This window comes from Pectinophora gossypiella, chromosome 3 (assembly GCF_024362695.1).
Source record: "Pectinophora gossypiella chromosome 3, ilPecGoss1.1, whole genome shotgun sequence".
In the NCBI taxonomy this organism is placed as follows: domain Eukaryota; kingdom Metazoa; phylum Arthropoda; class Insecta; order Lepidoptera; family Gelechiidae; genus Pectinophora; species Pectinophora gossypiella.
The window spans coordinates 17697502-17721515 of NC_065406.1; the positions used below are offsets into that span (position 1 = coordinate 17697502).

Genomic DNA, 24014 nt, shown 5'->3' on the forward strand with positions numbered 1-24014 from the left:
AGACCCACCAAACAAGTTCGGACAAATATTTATGTTAGCGACCGAAGCGTCGTTTAGATGCAAAAATATCGGTACCGCGCCACATCCACGTGTTTATCGGGCTCATCAGAATACCTTGTTTTCGCATTGGATTCATTTGCATTCATATTGTTTCATTTGCAAAGAATTATTATATTGTGTTATCTTAATGGTCTCTTTGTGTTACAATAAATTGATTGCATATTTTTCTGCTCGCAGGTACTCATGTTTGCTGGACTTGAAGGTAAGAAAATAACATTATTTTTAATCATTTAATGATTTATTTTCATTAAAATTCCTCACTACAGACGTTTATGAATGACCTGGACAATGAGGCGATAAATATGGAATGTGTAAGTACCTACACACCTCGAAGGTGACTACTGCTGTTTACAAATTACAAGAAGTAATAAATGTACACAAATACGAACAATAAATCTGGTCATCCAATATAACCGTTATACAAATAAAAATCTCATAAAAATCCATCTACATTAAAATAAAGTTAGTTTTACAAACTTAAATTAGACTATGTACACACCTAAATAAAATAATACATCAACTGGATCAAGTACGAGTGTACCCTGTTATTTACAAAATAAAACTCTTATAAACATACTGTATACACATTAGCTACGATGAAGTGCATTGCTGTTGCCGACCCGGAGGTAAACTAGATGAGTCTGATACTACTGATGATAGTGAAGGTCTACACCATGATAGTACTTCCGATGACGCTTTCTTTGCCGTTCTCCAGCAGCTCCGAGTAGCCGGACTCGTCGCTGCACGCGCTGTCGTTGTCGCCGACGTTCTTGAACACTTCAGTCTCGGTACTGGAGTTCAAGCTGTCCACGTCCGTCAGGTTGTCGATCAGAGATTCGAAGTTTGACAAGCTGCTCACGTCCGTCCGCAGCGGAGGATACGTCGATCGTCGACGGAAACCATTTTTTTCACCAATCGGTACGTGGTTCACCTCATCAGTAGCGCCGCACTCGTTTCCTTCATTCATGAGGATTGAGTTAGAATAGCTTCTGTTACTGTCTCGAGAGCGCTCGAATGTCTGAATCCTGTCCAGCACTGATACATATTCCTCATCCTCTTCTTTTAGTATCTCCTCCGAAGGGAAGTGCGAGGGGAGGGAGGAGGGCTCGGCGTCCGAGGAGGTGACAGTGCTGGCGGTCTCGCAGCCCGAGGAAACTGATCCGTCGTCGCTATCCGTGACGAGGAAGTTACTCTGCGACATTTGTTTCGCGCCCTCATTGTCGGTCAGTTCGTTTGATTCAGCGATCGATTCTAACGTTAACCGCTCCTTTTCTTCGTGACTAGTTTCGATTGCCTGTGTGCTCTCCTTCATAATAATGTTGATAATATCATCCGATCCCTCGGAGCTGTCGGAATCTGCTCTAATTCTCCCCATGACTCCTTCGGGGCAGGACATTTTGCGTGGAGATTTCATCTCCGGTCGTCGCCTGTCCAGAGTCTGTGATGCGTAGAACTGGTCTGTCCATGAGTTACACAAGGTTTGAGTGGAATTCATCTCTGCTTCTTCCTCGTCTTCCTCAGAGCAGAGTTCTTCGATCGCCCCTAGTTTGGGAGCAGATTTGGATCGTTCTAACGGTGGTCGGTAGTTCATGGCGCCGACGCTGAGCAGAATCTTGCGGCGCGGCATGCTGGGGTTGTCGTACACGCTGTTGGCGAGGCTGAGACGTGCGTTTTGTTTCGAGATTCTGTCCTTCTTGAATTCTACGAGCGCTTGCTTCAGTTTTACCTGAAGTTCTTCGGTGATTTTTTTGGATACTGATTCTTTGGTGCAAAGTACGGCGTGGCATCGTAGTTCATGTTTGAGTTTCTTGCCCTCATGGCGGTAGACCCAGCAGAAGAGCTTGGGGTAGTGTGGGGGACTCGCGCAGTAGGTGATGCGGTGGGACCAGTATTCTGTGAGGCCGTGCTCCTTGGTGAAGCCTTTGAGGCCGGAGTTGGTGACAGATAGTTTCATCACCACGTCGGGCTTGGTCGACTGCTGGTAGTTCCGCCAGAGCGTCGCCAGCGGCTTCTCTATGCAGCTCTCACCTGGAACCAAAGAGAAACACTACATTAATTATCATCATCAAATGTTCAATAAGAAGTTGTCTACTTTTCGTGTTGAATCCTTCGTCAAATCCATGTCAATTTAAGCTAAAATGCTGTAATCCAAGTTCATTTTTCCTCGTTAAGGGCTAAAATGTGACAGTATGGACATATTACGTAGACGTGTCAAAAGACCACAAAATCTGATAAAAATATGGTGCCATGTTAGCGTTCATCGACAATATATCACGTTGTGGTATTTTGACAGAACGACATGACTTTTTTGGTTTGCCATGTTAGCACCAATCGATAAAACGACATATATCGTCAGAATCGATAAAATTACCGTGACAAAATGTTATCACGGTGCGCATGTTAGCCCAGCTAGAATATATAAAGAGTTTCCTAGAATTAATAAACCTCTCTCTCGGGTAATTGTGTTTATACGTTCTTTCTTTATGAACACTGATCTAATTTGCCTTTGGATTTGTTGGCTGTTAATTCTGTTATATCTTTATTTCTGAAGCAGAAAATACTTATTGTAGTAAATGACAGTACCTTGTACTGTGAACGCCTACATAGCAACTATCTAGTATACTATTATCTATAACATAATATGTTTGGTTAGCGAACAAGTGTGCTAATGTGCTTCGAGGTAAACCACCTGTGATACTCGTTTCAATTAAATGCATAGCGTTGTAAAGAGGTACATGCTCAGTTGTAAAGGAAACACATTCTTTAGACAATTTTGCACTTATTAAAAATAATTTCCGCATTTCCATGCACAGTTAGGTATAACATTTCAAAATGGTAGATTATAATTAAAATCTTACTTCTTTTACGAGTAGTCTAATATAGTTCTTAATACAAATGAGCACTTTACTAGGTACCGAATACACTTCAATTTACCCATCTACATAAAAGTGTCTCGTACGTCCTTTAAAACCAATCGAACAAGTTTAAAATTAAATCCTAAAGTACGCGAAACTCATATTTCATCGTAACCGAGATAGACCCTTTTATACAGAAATACGATATGGAAGTCAAATATAACTTTGCTTCCATTTCGACTACGTTCGCCCCCAGACTTCGTTCGGTGTTCGGTGGCCCAGAACGGCTGAGACGTTGTGCCTCAGCGTAACGACCCATCCGGTCCTTTGTTAAAAAACAAAATGAAAAAATGCAAAGCTTATTTAAAAGCAAAGTTCGCAGTGAATATCTTAGTAGTCAGCTAATTAGCGAGTTTTATTACTACGATATTGTTGGCGAGAATTGAAAGAGAATGTCAAGCGTGATACGAGAATGAAAGGAAGGATGTTCCTTAGGTACGTCATCGAGTAAGTACTTAGTTGGGTGTTTATCTACCAACTAGTAGCTCAAATCTACGAAGGGAGGCCTGTGCCTAGCAGTGGGTAGAGTCTGTATAGATTGTTCATATTTAAGGAAAAATATTTTTATTATAAAAGGACGCCACACAGTAACAATACAGAAACATCAAACTATAGAAGGGTTATAAAGTCCAAATAGGTACCTGTAATGAAGTCACGAGCAATATCATGTGCCCACTTTAAAACCCTGTCGCGTTAACATATTTGATATTTAGTGACACTTTCAGTTCAATTAGTCAGAAAAGTTTATGTGACATGGTACCAAAGTGTATACATTTAATGCTTGCTATAGTGCGTGTAGGTGTCAATACCCGTAAGCAATGAAATGATTAGGAATACCACACAGCTTACAAAAACATAATATAATCATTAAGTAATATATGGTTCCAATAATAGCTACTAATAACATCAAAATTACGCATTTGATTAAACAGTGTCACGATATAATTTGTAGCGCGTCGTAAATTTTGCCTAAATAATGACAATTAGTTGTATATTATAAGAAATTATTGTACTATGCTAATGTAGGGTTGGGACTAGCGAAAAAAAATTAATGTATTCAGTAGGTTGGATGATAATCTATGAGATACTTTTTTAAAAACTGCGTTTGTATGGGAATAGAAAACGGTAAGCTTGTGAACTGCCCACTCCGATACGAAATAGGGGCGTGAGTTGTGTATTAATAAATCATTATTTTATGCCTACAAGCCAGACTGCCGAATGCAAGTATGTTTGTCCTTAAAAACTTTTGGGTTTACTCAGTTAATAAGGAACCCCAAACCCGTCTATCCATCAATTAGCACAATTTGCATGAACACAATTACTAAAATAATATAAACTTACAATTATTTCCCATTTTGGGGTACTCACAGGCATATCCATCTCAAGATGGACCAGTGCCTACCCTTCATCGAGCTTTCTGTTAGACTAAGTCTGAAATAGCCGAGCCCACTGTGTTACTGTGTTATTTACATCAAATACGCATAAATTTAAATACCCGCTTTAGTAGGAGTTGCTTATTATTAAGTATTTTGTGAACTATTTTCATAAGTCACACACACACACACACACACACACACACACACATTACTCCATACCTAGAAGTTTTATTTTTGTTAATTTTAAATATTTTTATTATGTTTCATTATTGTGTATTTTGATATAAGCAGTTATAATTTTTCATAGTGCTCTGTATTCTGTCCGTGTGTCCATTTTGTAAATCCTGACAGGAAATCGTACTCTGGCCCCTGCGATACAAGCTGAGCTTAGTGCAGGGACCGCCGCATATCTAGAGTAATTGGTCTTATTATAGTTGTCTATATTTTTATTAATGTAAAATTGTAAGCCTATGTTCAATAAAGATTATTATTATTATTATTTATCTTTATATATTTATAATTCTCTCCGAAGAGGTTCAAGTCGCACGGGCCGTAGCCAAGTGCTTTTATTGTTTTAGCGATAAAAACTTCCTGACGATGCGGCATGTATTTAGAATTACTGCTTTTTGAAGAAGTGTGAGTGTGGATGGATGCATGTTGAGAGTTTGGAGACTAGTGTGGAGTGTTTTAGGTATGACGCCTGTGGTGGAAACAACGATGGGTACCGTTTTAACAGTTCTTACTTGCCACTGTGTTTGGATTTCTATAGCAAGGTCGGTGTATTTGGCAATTTTTTCAGCATGTGTAGTAAGTAAGTTGTGAGTATTGCATACGGCTATATCTACAAGCAATACGGTCTGATTGAATTTGTCAAATAATAATATATCCGGTCTATTGAAATGAACTGTTTTATCAGTGATGATGGTTGTATCCCAGTATATTCTATATCTATCGTTCTCTAATACAGCTTGTGGTTTATATTTATAATACGGAACTTTTTCTGTAACAAATTTATATTTAAAGGCTAGGTTTTGGTGTACTATTGCTGCTACTTGGTCGTGTCTATGCTTATAATCTGTTTGGACTATAGATTTGCATGCGCCAGTGATATGCTGTATTGTTTCAGAACTACTTTGGCAGCGTCTACATGTATCTGTCTGTAAGTTGGGTAGCCGGATGATATGTTTCTGATAGTTGCGGGTGTCAATGATCTGATCTTGAATGGCGATCATGAAAGCTTCAGTCTCTGGAAAGAGCTCGCCTCTCCGCAACCAATTGTTCGACGCAGCTTTGTCGACGTGCGGCTGTTGGAGGTCGTGGCGGTGTCTGCCGTGCAGAGACTTCTGCTCCCATGAGGCTATCTTATCTCTGGGTTCAGTGATCTGTTCGCATCTTTGGGGGTTGTGATCTTGGAGATTTAGGGGTGTAAGTCGTTTATCTGCATTCGACACTGTATTGTGCAAAGCGGAATGATGCATACGTTGATGGAAATATTGTCTTAATGTTTTTACCTGTTTATTATGTAAATTACAGATATCTATAATTCCTCGCCCCCCTTCATCTCGTGGCAGCGTCTGTCGTTGAGTACATGCTCTAGGGTGATGTTTGCGATGAACTGTCATTGTGGTATTAATAGTGCGCTGTAGATTTATGAGGTCCGTTTTTGACCAGCTGATGACACCAAACGAATATGTAAGTATGGGGATTGCAAAGGTGTTAATTGCTTTTACTAGGTTACGAGAATTCAATTTCGATCGGAGGATTACATTCAGTCTGTGTTTAAATTTCTTTCTTAGCTCATTTTTTATATGTTTTTGGTTGATTTGGCGGGCCTGTTGAAAACCCAGGTACTTGTATGTTTCTTCGGAATTTAGGGATTCTATGCAACTTCCTGATTCTAGTATATAGTCATTTCGCTCAATTTTACCATTTTTAACTGAAAATGTTTTACACTTGTCGATACCGAAATCCATGCGTATGTCGTTTGAGAATGTTTGGGTGATGTCTGCTAGGTGATGTAGTGACTGTGTAGTGTTACTGTATAACTTAATGTCGTCCATGTACATGAGGTGTGTCAGCGATGTTTCCTTGTAGTTGGTTTCGTCAGTAATAGTAAATCCTTGGTTTGATCGGTTTAGTAAATTAGAGAGTGGATTAAAAGCGAGACAGAACCACAATGGACTAAGCGCATCCCCTTGGAATATTCCACGTTTAATAGGGATATCTCTGGTTTCAATGTTACTGTCCCCCACGAGTTTCAGTTTGGTTTTCCAGTTCTGCATAGAAATTTTTAGAAATTTAACTATTGTTGGATGGATTTTGTAGTGCTCTAGAACATATATGAGCCAGCTATGAGGTACCGAATCATATGCTTTACGGTAATCAATATACATGGTGTTGATGTCTTTTTTATTAGAGTAAGCTTGTTTCATAGCAACTGAATCGATAATCAGTTGCTCCTTACATCCATACATATTTTTACGGCATCCTTTCTGTTCTTCTGCAAGAATATTGTTTTGAGCAGCGTGTTGGTGTATGAGTTCTGCTATGCAAGACGTCAGTATTTTATAGATAGTCTGTAAACAAGTGATGGGGCGGTATTTTGCTGGATTTTGGTAATCTGTGTCTTTCGGGATCATGTATGTTATGCCTTGGGTGACATAGAGTGGCATTTTATCCGGTGTTCTGATGAAATCGTTAATGTGGTTATGAAGTATTGGATGAACTGCAGTGAATTTCTTGTACCAGTAATTATGTATATGATCGCTACCTGGTGCTTTCCAGTTATGGGTTTTCATTAAAACTTTATCAAATACCTCTATCGGAACGAACTCAAACTCCATTTCATCTATATTATTAGACTCCATTTGAATCCAGTCTGCGTTATCATTGTGTTGTACTGGGTTTGACCAAATGTTCGACCAAAAATGGTGGAAATCGTCCGAAGATGGTGTCATAGAGGTGTGATGTGGGTTCTGAGTGCGTTGGGTAGCTGCTGAAAGTGTTCTATAAAATTGTTTTTCGTTATTTAAAAATTGAGTATTTTGTACCTTCCTCTGCGTGCAATTGGTGTACCTTCGTAATCTGCTTGCTACTGTATTGAGTTTTTGCTTAAGGGTATCTAAAAACTGTTCATCTGTCAAATTGGGTTCTTCATATTGTGAATGTATTCTGTATGTATTTTTTATTGATTCTATTTGTGCTATCAATCTATTACTCCTATTGCCTTGTATGTATTGAATGAATCTTCCTATGTCCCTTCTGAACGACTCTACCTTTTTCTGTAATCTTCTTTGCCAAGCTGGGATTTTGACTTTTCGTCTATGTTGCACACTGTCCGTGTTATATATTTTTGTCCCATTACAAATAGCTGTTGTGTACGCTGCACAATATATTATTGTCTGAGTGGTCTCAAAATCATCATCAACTGACAAGTAGTTTGGCAATATATCTGTGTTCAAGTAAGTGCAAATCTGAGCTAGTTTCTTAGAAGTTTTCTGTTTTGGTATATATGGTCTTGTCGTTGGGGATGAATTCTTGAACTTATGTAAAATTTCTGCAAACTTCTCTGTTATGTATTGTTGATCTACAGGGGTATTATTATTAAGTAAGTATATTATTTATTTTTGTATATATGTATTTATAAATGTATATTATATTATTGTGCCTATAGTATACGAATACTGAGGGGGATGATTCAGACCATGATTCTGAGTTGATATCAAGTGGAATTTCCTGTCAAAAATTGAAGAAAGATTTTGCTTTTTTTTTAAATATTTTCCGATCCTTTTGCGACGTAAAATTCCACTTGATATCAACTCAGAATCATGGTCTGAATCATCCCTCAAAGTTTTCGTTACGATGTCACTTACACCCTGTATTTATTGGTAATTTGTACTTAGTTTGCAATCTTTGATTTTTACATATTTCCTCGCCTTATGGTTGGTCGTCATTTGCATGTATCTAGTTAAGTTTCTTTTGTAATTATGTAGACGAAACAGTCAATATTCAATATTGTGAGTATGGATGTCCAATGCGCAGTTGAATCCTTGATGACGACATGATGTCCCTTCTGTGGATAGTTTCAAATCCCCAACTTATTTTGTACTTATTTTGCACGGCAGCCTATTTACATTAGCCGCTGCTAAATATACTAAATGTTTGCAATATTTGTTATAAAAATATCCAAGTCGAAACGAGAAATGTACATAAAAGGTGTGTCCGAATAAAAAAATATTTTTCTTGTACATTATAGTAATGAATATGGTAATCTGTCTATTTGCCTGCGTAGGTGTATTCGATAAATTGACATTGCCGTCATATTACAAATATCTTTATAAGAACAAGCTTAGAAAAACATTGAATCAAACGTCTTTCATCACAGCGCGAGTTGTAAGTCGAAAGAATATTATATTTTGTTTTATCACACATTTTTTATAATCTATGATGTACATAACTTAGCTAAGCGTGTATTACCTTAGGTCACATCTTCACCTACCGTCAGGTGAGATTATACAAAATGCAAACCTATTGTTAATTCGAAAAAAAAAACTTTGATAGTCTGTTACGCACTGCCGTATAAAAAAGAATAATGCTAAGTACTGCTGATAAAAAGTATCGTCCATATAATCTAACTTGAGAGGGCTCTATATTTGTCACATTTAGCTTTACATCTCGCGTAACTTTACAAAAAGGCTGAGCAGATAATATTTAAAAATAAAAATAGATAGGAAGTAATCTCCAGTCTTACTGAGATACTCACGAGCAGCCAAGTAATAATGCAAATATAGCCGCAAAACACTTAGTTGCCTGATACTAATGCAAAGGTCAGGCATTGGTCGTCAAAATATTATCTAAACATGTTCGATCATAACGTATCTATTGAAACATACAATAAAGAACATCCGTCGCGCTTAATTTGATAAAATCGATACATGTCTACAGATTGACCAGTTCATGACGATGTAGTGGCCTTTACTCAGTGTAGTAAAATGAAACGAGAGCGCTCACTTTAGTATTATTATGATGTCATCATCAGCCTATTAACGTCCCCACTGCTGGGGCACGGGCCTTCCCTATGGATGGATAGGGAGATCGGGCCTTAAACCATCACGCGGGCCCAGTGCGGATTGATGGTTATTAATACGACTGCTAATGCAGCCGGGACTAACGGCTTAACGTGCCTTCCGAAGCACGGAGGAGCTCGAGATGAAAACTTTTTTTTTTGTGGTCACCCATCCTATGACCGGCCTTTGCGAAAGTTGCTTAACTTCAACAATCGCAGACCGAGCGCGTTTACCGCTGCGCCACCGAGCTCCTCTATTATGATGTATTTTATTAAATTTACGGTTCAGCTGAAAGTTAGCGTTCTGTTGACCCTGGGTGTTCAGAGTTTTATGCTGAGCTAAAAACCCATTTTGCTTGTAATTTATGTTTTATTGGATTTGTTATTTTCTGTAATGTGTTGCTACAGGTAAATAAATACTTTATCTGTCTATCTATCTTTAGGTAACATTTTATTTTATGTTTCTTTAAGCAGCAAACTATGTTTAATAAGCACTATTTTGCGTCAATGCCCTAAAGTTCTAAACATTCTTACCTTTGGATAAGTTAAAATATATAATATAACTAATATACCTATAAGTATTAAGTCTTTTAAACGTAACTCAGTTCTGTATCCCATGTGATCGGTAATTCAAAACGAAGTTCGACTTTGCTAGTCAAATTCGAGAACAGTAGAGGAACCTAAGATCGCCGTTGTTAGATACAGCAATATCTAATGTAAATATTAAATATAAAAGTTTAGGTTTCATTCCAAGCAGCATATATTAAAGCCATAACTCCTAGCAAATCTACGATTTGACACGTACCTAATAACATAAAGCAAATCCACCTAACACTTTGTAGTTTGTATTTTCCAACATTAATATATCGTGTCGCTTGTCATCATCATTCAATAAGTCTAGTACATTTTTCAATCTAGACATTTTTACTAAAGGCAATGTGTTTGTAAATATCATCATGTATTTGATGATCATCTTTATAGGGCGTAAGATTGGAGGTTTACGAGCGATCACGTCGCACTTAATGTCCGAAAGGCGCCGACTGGGCTCAAGGAAGCGTCTGCATTCAATTCTGCACCAAACACATATTTATATTAGGTACTTATTGTATCTTTCTTTTAAAGGAATAGAAAAATAGGTAATCATTTTGTTAGTAGGTATTTGATGAATGTGGAGTGTTGGACAAATGTACTTAGTTCTATAATCAATATGATTATTATCATAATTCGTGTTTTATGCAAAGTAAACTAAAATAAGAAGAGAGCATTAGATTGAAACCGGTGGTTATTTTCTATTGTTATAGAATGTAGAGACGTTTTCTTTTTATTTTATTTATTTTTACTAAAAAGGTACACAGACAGATTGTAAACAATACACATATGACATAACTCGAAACAGGTCAACAGGGGTTTTCAAAGTCTTTTTCTGAGTAGGTTAGTTCATTAATAGCAAACAAAGAAAGGTCGCCTAAAAGCAATTCTACACCGAGAAAAGCGTTAAGGAGAAAAACTCATGTTGTAATCATCCAGTTTACCTAATATATATTTTTACCTATACATCTGGACTGTTTTATATTACTATTTGATAATTATTCAAATGTCACCAAACACGTCAGAAACTAGTTTCAAATAATGTTTATTAAAGATGTTTATGTATAGAGAATCGTAATAAAATAATGGAAATATGTTGCTAGGCGGTTTGAAGACTCGACCTACAAAATAAATTGAAATGATAATCGGAAAATTCATGGACTACTTGGAGGTTGAAAACACTTTATATAAGAAACAAATTCGTTTTTACGTTCTCTACTTCATCATCTCCCTAGTGTTATCCCGTTTTTCACAGGGTCCGCTTACCTAACCTGAAGCTTTAACAGGTCCGGTTTTATCAGAAGCGACTACCTGTCTGACCTTCCAAACCTCGAAAGGAAAGCCAACCTAATACAGGTTAGGTCACATACCTCCGAAACGCATCTCTCGAGAATGTGGGTTCATGTTTTTCTAAAAAATAAGCTTTATCTGCTCGTGTCGTATCAGGAAGTGAAGGTTTTGGCGGGAAGAAGAGAGGAATTGTGATTACTCCACCGACAAGAGCGCAGCTTTTAAATAAAGAGAGAGAAGCTTTATCTAAGTTACAAAATCTCTCTTAATCAATACTCCGTCCAATAATCTTTCTCCAGTATTGTTATTCTAATTGTTCTTCTTGAAGTTATTGTCTTGTTTTTGTGTTTGGCGTCCTTTTTATAATAAGCAATATCTGTTCTATTCTCAACAGAAAACGTATCACATACTTAATACAGATAATTCTGAGATATTTACTGGGAATATCTTAATGATAAAATGTCACAGGCAGAGATACTAACATACCGGACGTATTGCGAAACCATCGCTGAGGTCCAAACATCGGCTTGTATACGGTACTGCTAGGTATATGCCAAATTCCAATACTAAATTGACATCGCTTAGGTTAGCCTTCTAGGGCTTTGCGGGATAGTGATACAAATACATATATGGGATCGACATGTCCTTTTGTGAGAATCCCTAAACATTTTTATCAGTTTCACTGTTGATTGTCATAATCGTTTGCAACTTGGCTACGGCCCCTCAAGGTTTCTTCTGACGACTGAACTCGGTATTTTAGAGATTACGGACTGAAATAAAATTAGTATATGTAAGTATTGTATAACAATATTTTATGTATATTTTTTAAAGAACGTCTAGGGCCCTATGCCGAGGTTTTTCTTGCAGCTTCTTTTCTCCGGCTATACAGGTTGTGAGAAGCTGCAGTAGTTTTAGGCGGATGAGACGTTCGTTATGTAAAAATTAACGATTCAAAGTGTAACTGTGTTACCCACTGAATAAAGATATTTTTGCATTTGAATTGGAATATATATTTGCCACCCCAATTAATTTAAACCGGACGAAATTCCTACCTTACCTACATTTATTTGCTCGGGTGGTATTGAGTAAGAGTTGCATCACACACCGCACTCGACCGACGCGACGTCCTGCGTTGTGCAAACTTGTGGTTACGAGATATGTCTACTTGTCACCGATGTACGGATGTTATTTAACTGATTTCGAGGATATACATACTTAAATAAGAAATGAGGAAGATAGGTAAGTTTGAGTCAATCAGTGGAGATAAGAATGCAATGTGTAAGGAGCATTTATTAGGACTCTAGAAGATTTAGCGTTAGCGTTTAGTGTAAGTAAGTAGCTATTTTCGCGAAGTATGTTACCGTGATAAAGTGTATTTGTATTGTATTGTGATAGAGCGATATTACAAATGGGCCGGCTTGACTGGGCAGATATCACGGTCTCACAGAAAAATCGGCGTGAAAGAATGTTTACGTTTCGCCGAGTGAGTGAGGGTATCGGAGGCCCAAAACCCCTCAAAGGCCGGCAATGCACTTGTGACCTCTCCAGTGTTGCGGGTGTCTATTAGCGACTGTAACTGTGTACCATCAGGCAAGTGATCTTCCGACTGTTTTAAGAAACAGTGAAAAAAAAACAATATTATATATGTAATGTTATTATGAAAATATGTATGTATTTTAATATATAGATAACATTCTCTGATCGTCAATCTTACAACTTGTAATATTTTACCAATAATAAAATAGTATAGCGCCACAGGACATTTTAATACCTAATAAAAGTAAAGTGAAAATTGCACATTACAAATTCAACATGTATTTTCGAAGCCAGTTGAAAAGAGCTTTAAATTGCAAACACGGAATTTTTCACTCAATTGAAAAACCCTGAAAAATTCTCCACGAAATTGCGCTGAAAAATAAAAGTACATAGTACACTGGGAAACAGATTCTCATTATTATGCAGGAAGCAAGAGTCGTAATTAAGTTGCTTTTGCCTTTGCCATTCATTTCTGTAATGCAGTTTCATAAAATATGGAACTCGGCAGAACTGTGCCAAATTAGAATACGTCCGTTTTCAAATTAGTGAGTTGATTAATGGAGCTGCTTATTGAGCACCCATTCGTCCTCTAAAATTTGTAATGGAATAAGTTTACTATTTCAAAGAAATTGTAATGCCAAAGTTTGGTGTGGTTAATTTTTTGTTGAAAAAAATCGAGGTACCTACCCAATATTGTCAATATCTAGGAAATGAAATTTCGTAAAGGTATTTTCCAAAGGAATTTTTACAGGAAACGCATCAATTGAATTAATTGAATTGACTCTGGATTTTTTTCTAATATTGCTCTATTGCTCACCCAGAACACCTCTATTGACTAACATTTGCCAAATGACAAAATCGAGTATTGACCGTACGCAGCTCAGTACACTAAATTACCTAACGTTATCCAAACACAAACATACAATTGAAAGTAAGAAATAAATAAACAAAGTGTGAGAGTACCATCTTCACAAGCAGGTCACGTCTGTGGTTGACTCGTTGAAGTCGTTGATCAATCACTCCCGCAGCTCTCAACCGCCGGGGGCTGCGCCGGCGCCGCGCTCGAGCTTTCACTTTCAGCGCCATCGACTGCCGATAGGCCAACGACATTTCTGTTTGTAATTCGGTTGTGCATTTCGATTTGCCGAATGCGGAATTTGTACATCGGACTAATTGCATAAGATGACTCGTTTCGATGGACTTCAGTGGAATGGGTTTTGTAAGCGGAAAAATATCATAGTGTGTCATAACATCTGTAATTGTTTATAGTGATTTCTGTGAAATTCGTTTGCATTATTTAATAAATTAAGTGAAATTAATTATTAAGTAAGTGAAGTTGCTTAATTAAGTGAAATTAACCAGTCTACATTTCACCACATCATTGGACATGTATAATAAATAATAAACATAAGATCTATGACGTACGTAGTATGAACGGTCACGAGCATTAATATGTATACACTTTTGTACCATGTCACATTAACTTTTTTGACAAATTGAACTGTACGTCTCACTAAATGTCAAGTATGTTAGTGCGACAGAGTCCTAAAGTGGGTACATTATATTGCTCATGACTGTACTATGTATGCTACTCGAGAGCGCTACGCGTTTTCCGTGTATAATTTGTTAGTAAATACATTTAATAATACACGTGTTATAAGTCTGCATGATAATACAAAAACTAGTAATAAATTAACACTAATTAACACTTTACATTAAAATGCCATGAGCCGCGGTGGAAGACAGTGAAGCGAATAAAGTGAACGTTATTCTGTTTAATATCCACCATTTGCATAAATAGTAGTATGTAAGTTGAATTCCATCCTTGAGAGAGTCGTCACTTTTAATTAAATATTTGCATCATCCCTCGCCATCGCTCTTCGTCTCTTGGGTCTTGCGTGTGTTATAAGACCAATGACAACCTCATCAACCCTGGTGTCACGGTTACTACTGAGCCCCCAAATCCCCCTGACATGGCTCATGTAACGACTACATATTTACTAAGAAATAAGTATATAAATCTCTTCTTCTATCGTGTGAGTTGTGAAGTGGAGTACCAACCTCATCAACCCTGGTGTCAGGGTTACTATTGAGGCCCCTGACATGGCTCATGTAACGACTACTTACTTACATCAGTAAGTAGTAACCGGGACCAACGGCTTAACGTGCCTTCCGAAGCACAGATCATCTTGATTTCAGACAATCTGGTGGTCAGCCAGTAATGTCCTAACCAAACTAGGGACCACAAAGTATTTTTTATGATATGTCCCCACCGGGAATTGAACGCGGGACCTCCGGATCGTGAGCCCAGCGCTCAACCACTGAACCACAGAGGTCGTCGAGGTCAAAAAGAAGAAGTATATAAATGATAAATTACTCCAGAAAGGTCACAAATTCACGATTCACCTACCAGACACAACAAAAGCGGAATTAGGACATTCGTACGTAACGCGCTATACAGACACTAGTTACATAACGATTGATGATGGACATTATTGTAGACATAATGACGTAATTCATGACAATCTCATGTACATTAGTTCACCAGCTGCGTATGAACTTATGAGCATGAGTATGATATATCATGTCATAGTCTATATTATACTAAAATTATTAATTCGAAATATTTTATGTCTCGTCTGCCAGAAGACATTTTACCCGAGACGGTTTAAGCGTTTTTACGTTTTCATGCTTAAACCGATTTAAATGAAATTCGGTACGGAGACAGTTTGAGGTCCAAAAAAGAACATACAATAGTTGTTATCTCCGGATTGATCCGGATCTATAAATAGAAAAGAAAGTGTCGCGCGTGATAACCGATGTCCACACGTACAAGGAAAGTATGTACCTAGTTTATAAATTCTGTACTTAATCACAATTTGTTATTGAGTGTAAGTCTCTGTGTAATGTACCTACTGTCTATTGAGTACGTTTGTACTTTTAAGGTCACGTATCTTTTAGAAGATCTTAAAGAATTATTAAGAAAAAAATATGCAAGAAAATAAAAAATAATATATTATGATAGAATTATATACAAGAATTATTATTAATTATTAACAGCCTCCGTGGTTTAGTGGTTAGAGCGTTAGACTCAAGATCTGGAGGTCCGGGTTCGATTCCCGATGGGGAAATTGTCGAAATCACTTTGTGAGACTGTCCTTCGTTTGGTAAGGACTTTTCAGGCTTGAATCACCTGATTGTCCGAAAAAGTAAGATGATTCCGTGCTTCGGAGGGCACGTTAAGCCGTTGGTCCCGGCTATTAGCCGTAAAAACACCTCCACCAACCCGCAATGGAGCAGCGTGGTGGAGTATGCTCCATACCCACTCCGGTTGATTGAGGAGAGGCATGTACGTAGCTGAGGTATATACGAGTAGGCTGTTTATGTATTTATGTTATGTAAAGGTTTATTTCCTTTGAGCGTAGGGCATCAGTAAATAGGGAGATACTAGTCGTTAGATGAGAAAATTAGTAACATTGGATTTAGACTTGAGCGCCATATTTAAATTGCCCTAAGGTATACTATTTATTTATGATGCTGATAAAAATAAATCTCACTAAATAAAGCACTGGATCGGCGCTAATAGCTATAAATAGATAAGGTAAAAAAAAACGAATAACACATGAATATTCTATCCATCATACTTCCTATATAGCTTTTAATTTAAACATGTCAGAAACTAATATAAGCAAAAAACGATATGCACAAGTTTCTTAATTAATTCAGCCGCTGATCTAAATTATATGAATCAATCTTGATAGTGGTTTGCTTTGTAAGTAGGTATATCTTAGAGTAGTTTATGTATAAGTTGAAACTACATAATAATACATATAAAAAAACTATACATATAATTAAAACTAAATAATATATAATTAAATCCTGTGCAGCATCACAGACTGTTCTGGGGCCTTAGCTAAGTTGCAAACATTACGAAAAAATACTGTCTCTTTTTGACGTAACTTTGTTTGTCAATAAATTGAAGATTTGCCGCAGATGCAATTATCTACTTGGCCAGACAAATAGGGAGGGCTGAGAGCCATCACCCTGTACAACATTTAAGACAACAGGCCTGAGGGTGCCCAGTTGGGCGCGAACCTCGGCTCAGGGCGTCGTCTGAGAGGATAATATCGATATAAGCGCTGAATGAAGGAAATCGTCGACCACGCCGGCGGGGTCGGTATCGGGGTTCTGAAGTGCTTGTTGTCGCTAGCTGATTGGCCGCCTCTATGGCTAGAGTAATCGCGTTGTCAGGATCGTATATTACGTCCTTCGTGAAAGAAAAACGACAGTGATGGGTATAAAAATATACGGGATTGATATGTGTGTCAATCATAAACTTATTTTTATTACACAGTCGTTTTTCTTAATCGTTCGCAGCTTGGCCGTTGTTTCTTCTCAATCAAGTCAATACGAATTTAGATAGCATAGCAAACTTTGTAATGTTTCAAATTGTAGCTAAATTAATCGTAGATATCAGCCCACATCGACCCACAGATGTTTAGTGGGTCGTTTGTTTCTCACGCCATTATTCATAGAAGTTAAAAAAACAATGTGTCAAATATCTAATGCAGGAAATCGTCTGGACAGAGACGTTGCGCTATTGTAGTGTCACTTCCTACTAGTCGGTTGAAAATAGCCGCCGCCTGCGCCGCTGTCCCCGCGTCATCGGCGATGCAGACAAATAGACACTAATGTTTGATTTTTCGTATAGTATTAATTCTGTCAACTAGCTGAGGTAAGAAGGGGTGAGGGAAGTGGAACTAATTCATTAATTGACTTACAAAAACAGCGTAAACCATTAATAGTAGATTAAGGTTCCAGGCATGTCAAAAGTTTAAGAGAGTAGTCGCGATTGGTTGAATGTGGTCAGGCAGCATCTTATATCTGATATTTGAATCAAATCTGTTGACAGAACATTTTCGTCTCTTACTAAGAGTCTATAGGCTGTATCGTCGATGCACCGCGCCGTCAGTTCGGTTCCGGATCGCTTGCGCATTCCGGACCCGCGCCCGCGCATGCGACGTGCGCGCATCTCAATGCTTCAGGAAGTCACATTTTATTTACTTTAGGATCTTGTGCCACTCTATATTCCTGACGTTAGACAAGTTAGAATAACTTATTGTTGGTACACTTAAAGACGGGTTTTGTTGTGCTTTTCAGTTTCTACCTTTCTACCTCTACTTTGCCGGTTTGTGATTGTTTTCTAAACGATATAAATATTACCTAGAAAACGAAAAATGTGTATATAGATATATTATAATGACATAATAAAAAAAAAATGTTTGTGCACAAAACGCAATGGAAAATGAAGAAATTTATTTTATTCTTATTCTTATTCTTAAATACTCTTTATAACAACGTTATTAGTTACATCGTGTTATTTGTCTTTGTATTCTTGAAACGAACAGCGAAATTACCTTTATACTTTTGTTTCAGTTTCCATTGTAACATTATGAATAAGTACTTAGTTGTTATTCTGCATACCTGAATGAATATGAACAGAAAAATGTTATTGTTTTCATACTTTTCAACTTTGTCAAAATTCATCTCATTATTTACGGGCATTTTTATCCATTTCGCGCGGTTTAGCGTACCTACTTATTATTCTTTACATTTGATGTACCTATGGTAATGATTTTACCAATTGGACACTGATATTAATAATTATGATTAATAGAAGTGGTACCTTGTCTTTTGAGGAACTGCAGTCAATATTCACTCACTAATTTAAGAGCCACGCTCTTGTCGGTGTAGCATTCTCCATACTACTTTTTCAGAGAAAAATAGGGCAGTGGTTTCCCTCTTGCCTTCCGCCCCGCAGTATTCTGTTTGACGCGAGTGGGATGGCGCCCAGAATAGTCTATTTCAAAGTCGTACTAGAACTGCTATCCTCCGCCTCTGAATAGTACTGACACTTACTGCAATAACTACTTAGGAAACGAAAAAGTATGTAGATGCAATGTAGACGAATATGATGTATATAGGCATTGAATATGCAGACATAGTCCATTCATTTAAAAGTACATCCTTTTAGATGTCGCATATTGCGCACTATGTACTTTTAAATCATAAGTATAGTTAATTTAGCACAAGAAACTTGACAGTACGTTACGTACCTACTGTACATTTCGAAATTACTTACGTCGAAATTCACCGAAATGTTTTGCAGATTTCGTCCACTTACCGCAGTCTGCATGTGGGTCAGTACGCACATTGTACGTTTATACAACTAACATCACACGTATTCGCTTACAAATATCACTTTTATGTACAAAAATGAGTACGACATGCTTATGTAAACGTAAATGCTACCTACTTAAGGGGCAGATGTCTGAAGAGAATATAAAGACACTTTTGGTCGTTGCATCGTGAGCTCCAATACGAGATATATTTTAATTGTTTAGCGTACAATATGAATGTAAGTATATAATAATAACTTTTAATATTCATTTTGTTTTACTAAAGAAAATTCCAATTACAAGCTACCACATACAAAACATACAGTTACCCAATCTGCCAGCTGGAGCATCATTTTAGAATCATAATAATTTACTCTCGGTTCACTCCCACAGACTATGATGCATTACAAAGAAGTATCTACTGAATATTATTTTTAGTCGTTTTGTTCCAATTGATAGATAATCAAATCTTTGTTATTATATAATCTATGTTTGGGTATAATTTGGCATGTTCGCCGAAAGGGCTGGTGACCGGTCGTAAGTAGGCGACGCGCGCGACGCTTTCACCGCGGATTCGCACATGGGAGTGCATGCGCTGCTGCCACACTAGCGGGAGCTGCGACGTACATTCGCGAATATAGGTATTCAAACACACAGGTGTGCCCGCGGCTTTACATGAAGATGGTGTCATACATAGCTTAAGTCCACTTCAAAAGTACCTTATCAATATTGATAAAGACATTTATTTGTTAATGATTGAGTGAAATACATCCTATTGTGTACTAAATTAACACATTCTTCAGACAATATCCTTAAGTATGTCGTGTATTATTTTCAATACTTACCGTTATTCAATTGTAAATACCTAAACAATTTGATGCAGTGTTTCTCCGTTTCTACTCCGATGACTCGCCATAACGCGTATTCTTAAACAGGTACGCCCGGACGCTACGGAAAGGTGCAGTTTGCGCTTATATTAATTAGAATATATCTTTAGAGTGGTCTAAAAGTATATTCTAAATATTGGTGAAAACATTAAGAAAGATGGTAGACAGATATGTCTGCCCGTAGAAAATTATGGATCTACCTACTCCACTCCAACATCAGTCATCCCGTGATCATGGCACTTCCAACAGTGTCGAAATATCGGGAGTCTCAATTCCCTGCTTTAAACGCGGTAAGAACCCGTTATTATGTGTTTTAATTGGTGAAAACATGTTTGAAAGCGGATAAAATGTTTCGGAAATTATCTTTTACTTACGAACTCTATTTATCTGATGAGCGCTTCCGTTCGTGATATTGCCTTGTTCAATTCCGTGTTGCCACATTCAATTCAAAACATAAACACAACATGAAGGACGATTACGATATTATTATTACTTTCATAACAAGCATTAAGTAGTATTCTATGCAAAATTGTCATCGTCGTTAAGAAGGTGACTCGATCACGTTATGTTTAAACACGTGCTAGTAATTTATCAATGTACAATGCATCATTATTTTATCTTAAGGCAAAAATATTCTTATATTTTTCTATATAAATTATATCTCTATGAACCCTCGCGCCACCAACGAAATGTATACAGTTGTTCTTGAGTTGTGCAATTGTTGTTGAGTTGTGCAGTTGTTGTTGAGTTGTGCAGTTGTTGTTGAGTTGTGCAGTTGTTGTTGAGTTATGCAGTAGTTGTTGAGTTGTACAGTAGTTGATGAGTCGTGCAGTTGGTGGCGCGACAGTGGGGGCTCCACCATGATGTACTAGAGAGATAGGCCCCTTAGGATGATATAACCGATGTTTATTGCTTAGTTAATTTATTATATTTTTGAAAATCTCTACGAACACTCAAGATGATTGATTATGATTGTAGAGGATAAACGACGCACGCATTTTACAATGTAAATATTTTCATGTCCCGCGCAAGATGGAACATCTGTTCAGTTTTATGTTAATACATACGTATATTGTTGTTGTACGTTGTATTATGTAGCTTCTGTTATCGTCTCACTAAGCGCCCTATCTCACTAGGACACTATAGTGGCGTAACCACGATCACTCCAGAAACAAAATGTATGCGGTTGTAAACGCTACCTCACCTGGGTGTCTATTCTTGGTTGCGTAACCTTGTACATTTTGGTGGTGCTGCCACCGCTGTATGCTAGTTAGATATAGCCCTAATATTATGAAAAGGTAAAGTTTGCGAGTTTGTTTGTAGGAAGTAATATCTGGAACTACTGAACCGATTTTGAAAATTATTTCACCAGTAGAAAGCTATATTAATTCTGAGTGACCGAAATCCACGCAGACAGACTTGCAAGCGGACAGATATATACATGGATAATCTCACTTGCGTAGTCTTTAATTTGCGTAGGTGCCTCTTTTTGATGCTAAGGTGCCTTTCAGCTCATATTAAATTTCATTAACACTTGAGAATTTCTTTTGAAAAAAAGATCTTAGTTCTCAGGCCAAACACTTTATTATCTTATGAATGTAAGTAGTTATAGTACAGTTATGTCGTGGAACCCCTTAATAAAACAACTGTAACCTACAAATTAATTCGTACGAATTTCAACGTGCAAATTACAGAGGAAATGCCAAATTACTTTTAGTAACTTACAAAAAAAAAAAACAATAGCTCGACGATGTCTGTGAACTGATTCATTCATTAACTATAATACTATTAAAATATATTGATTTTTGTCATTATTAAATCCATTACTTAGTACGGTCTTACACACTTTAGTAGAGTTGCAAATAAAGAAGCGATGTACTATATACAATTTGTTTTGATCGCCAAAATGAACAATCCAAATATGGGGTCGTTTGCCTAGTTTTTATACCGCACAATGGCCCATTAATATTGGCATGAGATCCATTTGGGCTACTTACGCCTAATACAGTTTAATTTTATGAATGTAATGTGCCATTTAAAATAACATTATGGTTTACCGATAAAAAACGTAGGTACGCCTAAACTTGGACCTGTGTAAAAATAGGCTCTACATTTGAGGTTCGAAGGTACATTCCAGTGTTTAAAGTCAAGAACCAAAACCTAATGAACGCACTTTGTAACACATTAAATTAAAAAGTAAATTAGTTGGTAATCAAAAGTAAATATGCATAGGTGTAATACATTTAACAATGTAAACTTAATAGCTCAGCACTGCCGTGTCACGCACAAGTCTGCTATCTTAAAATAGTCGAGTTACGAATAACCAGTTCAAAAGGGGTTTATATCCTATGCTTTACATAGTTCAGTAAAAACATTTTAAAATTTATTGATACTTTTTGAGATATAGAGGTTGACAAAGTCTGCTAACTTGATTTTTTTGCATGTGGGTCACGCCTAACTCATCTAACTAAAAGTTACAATAGATAGGCGTGACTACGACGAAGGAAATCCTCGCGATTCGCGACATTCTTTGTACTTGCAAACCCGGCGCCCAGGGAGGAAACACTTCCTGAATCTGAGAGAGTAGTCGAGGACCCAAAATGCTTTGAACCAGGCATAAAGGGGAAATATTTTTTGGTTTGAATAAGAATGGGAAACTTCTTTAGAACAGTGATACTACCTAGAACCGTTGGTCACAGGATTGAGTTTTGCAAGAACCATCAATGGGAGGATACAATACCAGGCTGGAAAACTGTTTGTTGTGAGAAAGCATACTCAAATGTGATGAGGATGATAAGGTCTTGTGACTTTTCTTGTTGAATAAAGAATTGCAATGGATGTAACCCTGGGTTTTCATAACTGAGCAAGCGATAACATCATCGCTATTAATATTATTTTTAGTTTTGGTCATCAATTGCAGCATCAAAATCGTAAATAGTTCATGAGCACAGGGTTATTTTGTTTATTGCTTTTGTTCCTAGATGATTCTCGTTCGCCGAATGCGATTTTTTGTAAAACATTTGTTGAACCTTTGCTGGATTCGGCTTCTTCAGGGGTTCTATGTATATTATACCCTCTTGGAAGCGGTTTTTGTGGTTTGTCGCGAAACGAATTCAGGTTTTGTGGACTGATGGTCTGTGTTGTCCATTTTTGTGATAATCTGTCAGATCGTCAATCTCTTTTACTCTCGAGAATTCAAGAGTTCGCTGTGCAACCGGGAACTGTATCAGTTGCCATGAGGGTGTACCCTGGTTCCAGAGCTTTGTGTATTCTGCAGTCACAAGTGAAGACGAGTTGATTGATCTCATCATAGCCAAGAAGAGAATTATATTTTTCTTTTGTGAGGTATAATTGTCACAATTCAAAGCCAAGTTATTGTGGTTGCAAGGGTTGTTCAATACAGAGACAGAATGCTGATGCTGTATTATGGACTTTTCAGCCTGCAGTGGCCTTTCTCGAAAAATAATCCTTTACGGTTGGTTTCCACATCCATAGTATGTAAATATGATCCTAAGCTTTTTGGCAGTACTTTCAATTTTAACACCATCTTCTGAATATCTACGGGTTTCATAGGTGGAATAAGTCCCATAGATGTTTAGAGGGCGATCTAAATAATGAAGGTACCTACTGTTGACGAGATTTTTGCTGTGGATGTGCAGGAGGCTATTTGCATGCCCAGGCTAGCTGTGGGGATTGCTGTTTTCAAGAACGTTGGTTCTGTTCATTGAGACGTTTGTGTCGAGGGTGAAATATGATACTGAGGCGAAGCAGGTGGAGGAGGCCAGTTTTTTATAGTTTTATTTTCTACTTTCTTCGAGGGTTGTCCCTCGCAATAGAAAACCAAATTCCTACTCTGAAGTACAAACTTCACAGGATCCATTCTTGTACATTCTTGTTGAGAGTGGAGATCCATTTTCAGCAATGATCGTCTTGATTGACTCTTCTACGCTTGTGGCTGCAAAAAGCGTAGGGAGTATGTTTCGAGCCGGTGCAAACTTCCATCGTGTCTGGTACAATTTGTGCTTGCATAGCAGACAAGTTTTCGGGAGAGGGGAGTTATGCAGTCTAGCAGATTGTGTGGAGAAAGAGTAAATAAGTCGTCGGAAGGTACAATGCAG

The 24014-nt window shown here is 37.5% G+C and overlaps 1 protein-coding gene across 1 annotated transcript in view; it reads right to left on the bottom strand.

Moving 5' to 3' along the window:
• Positions 1 to 276: 276 nt before the first annotated feature.
• LOC126382082 (uncharacterized) overlaps positions 277 to 24014 on the bottom strand; it is a 79279-nt gene continuing 55541 nt past the window's right edge. Inside the window, exon 2 of the mRNA XM_050031806.1 lies at positions 277 to 2088. Within this exon, the coding sequence (XP_049887763.1) occupies positions 728 to 2088 (1361 nt within the window). The 3' untranslated portion in view covers positions 277 to 727. The remainder of the gene's footprint in view (positions 2089 to 24014) is intronic.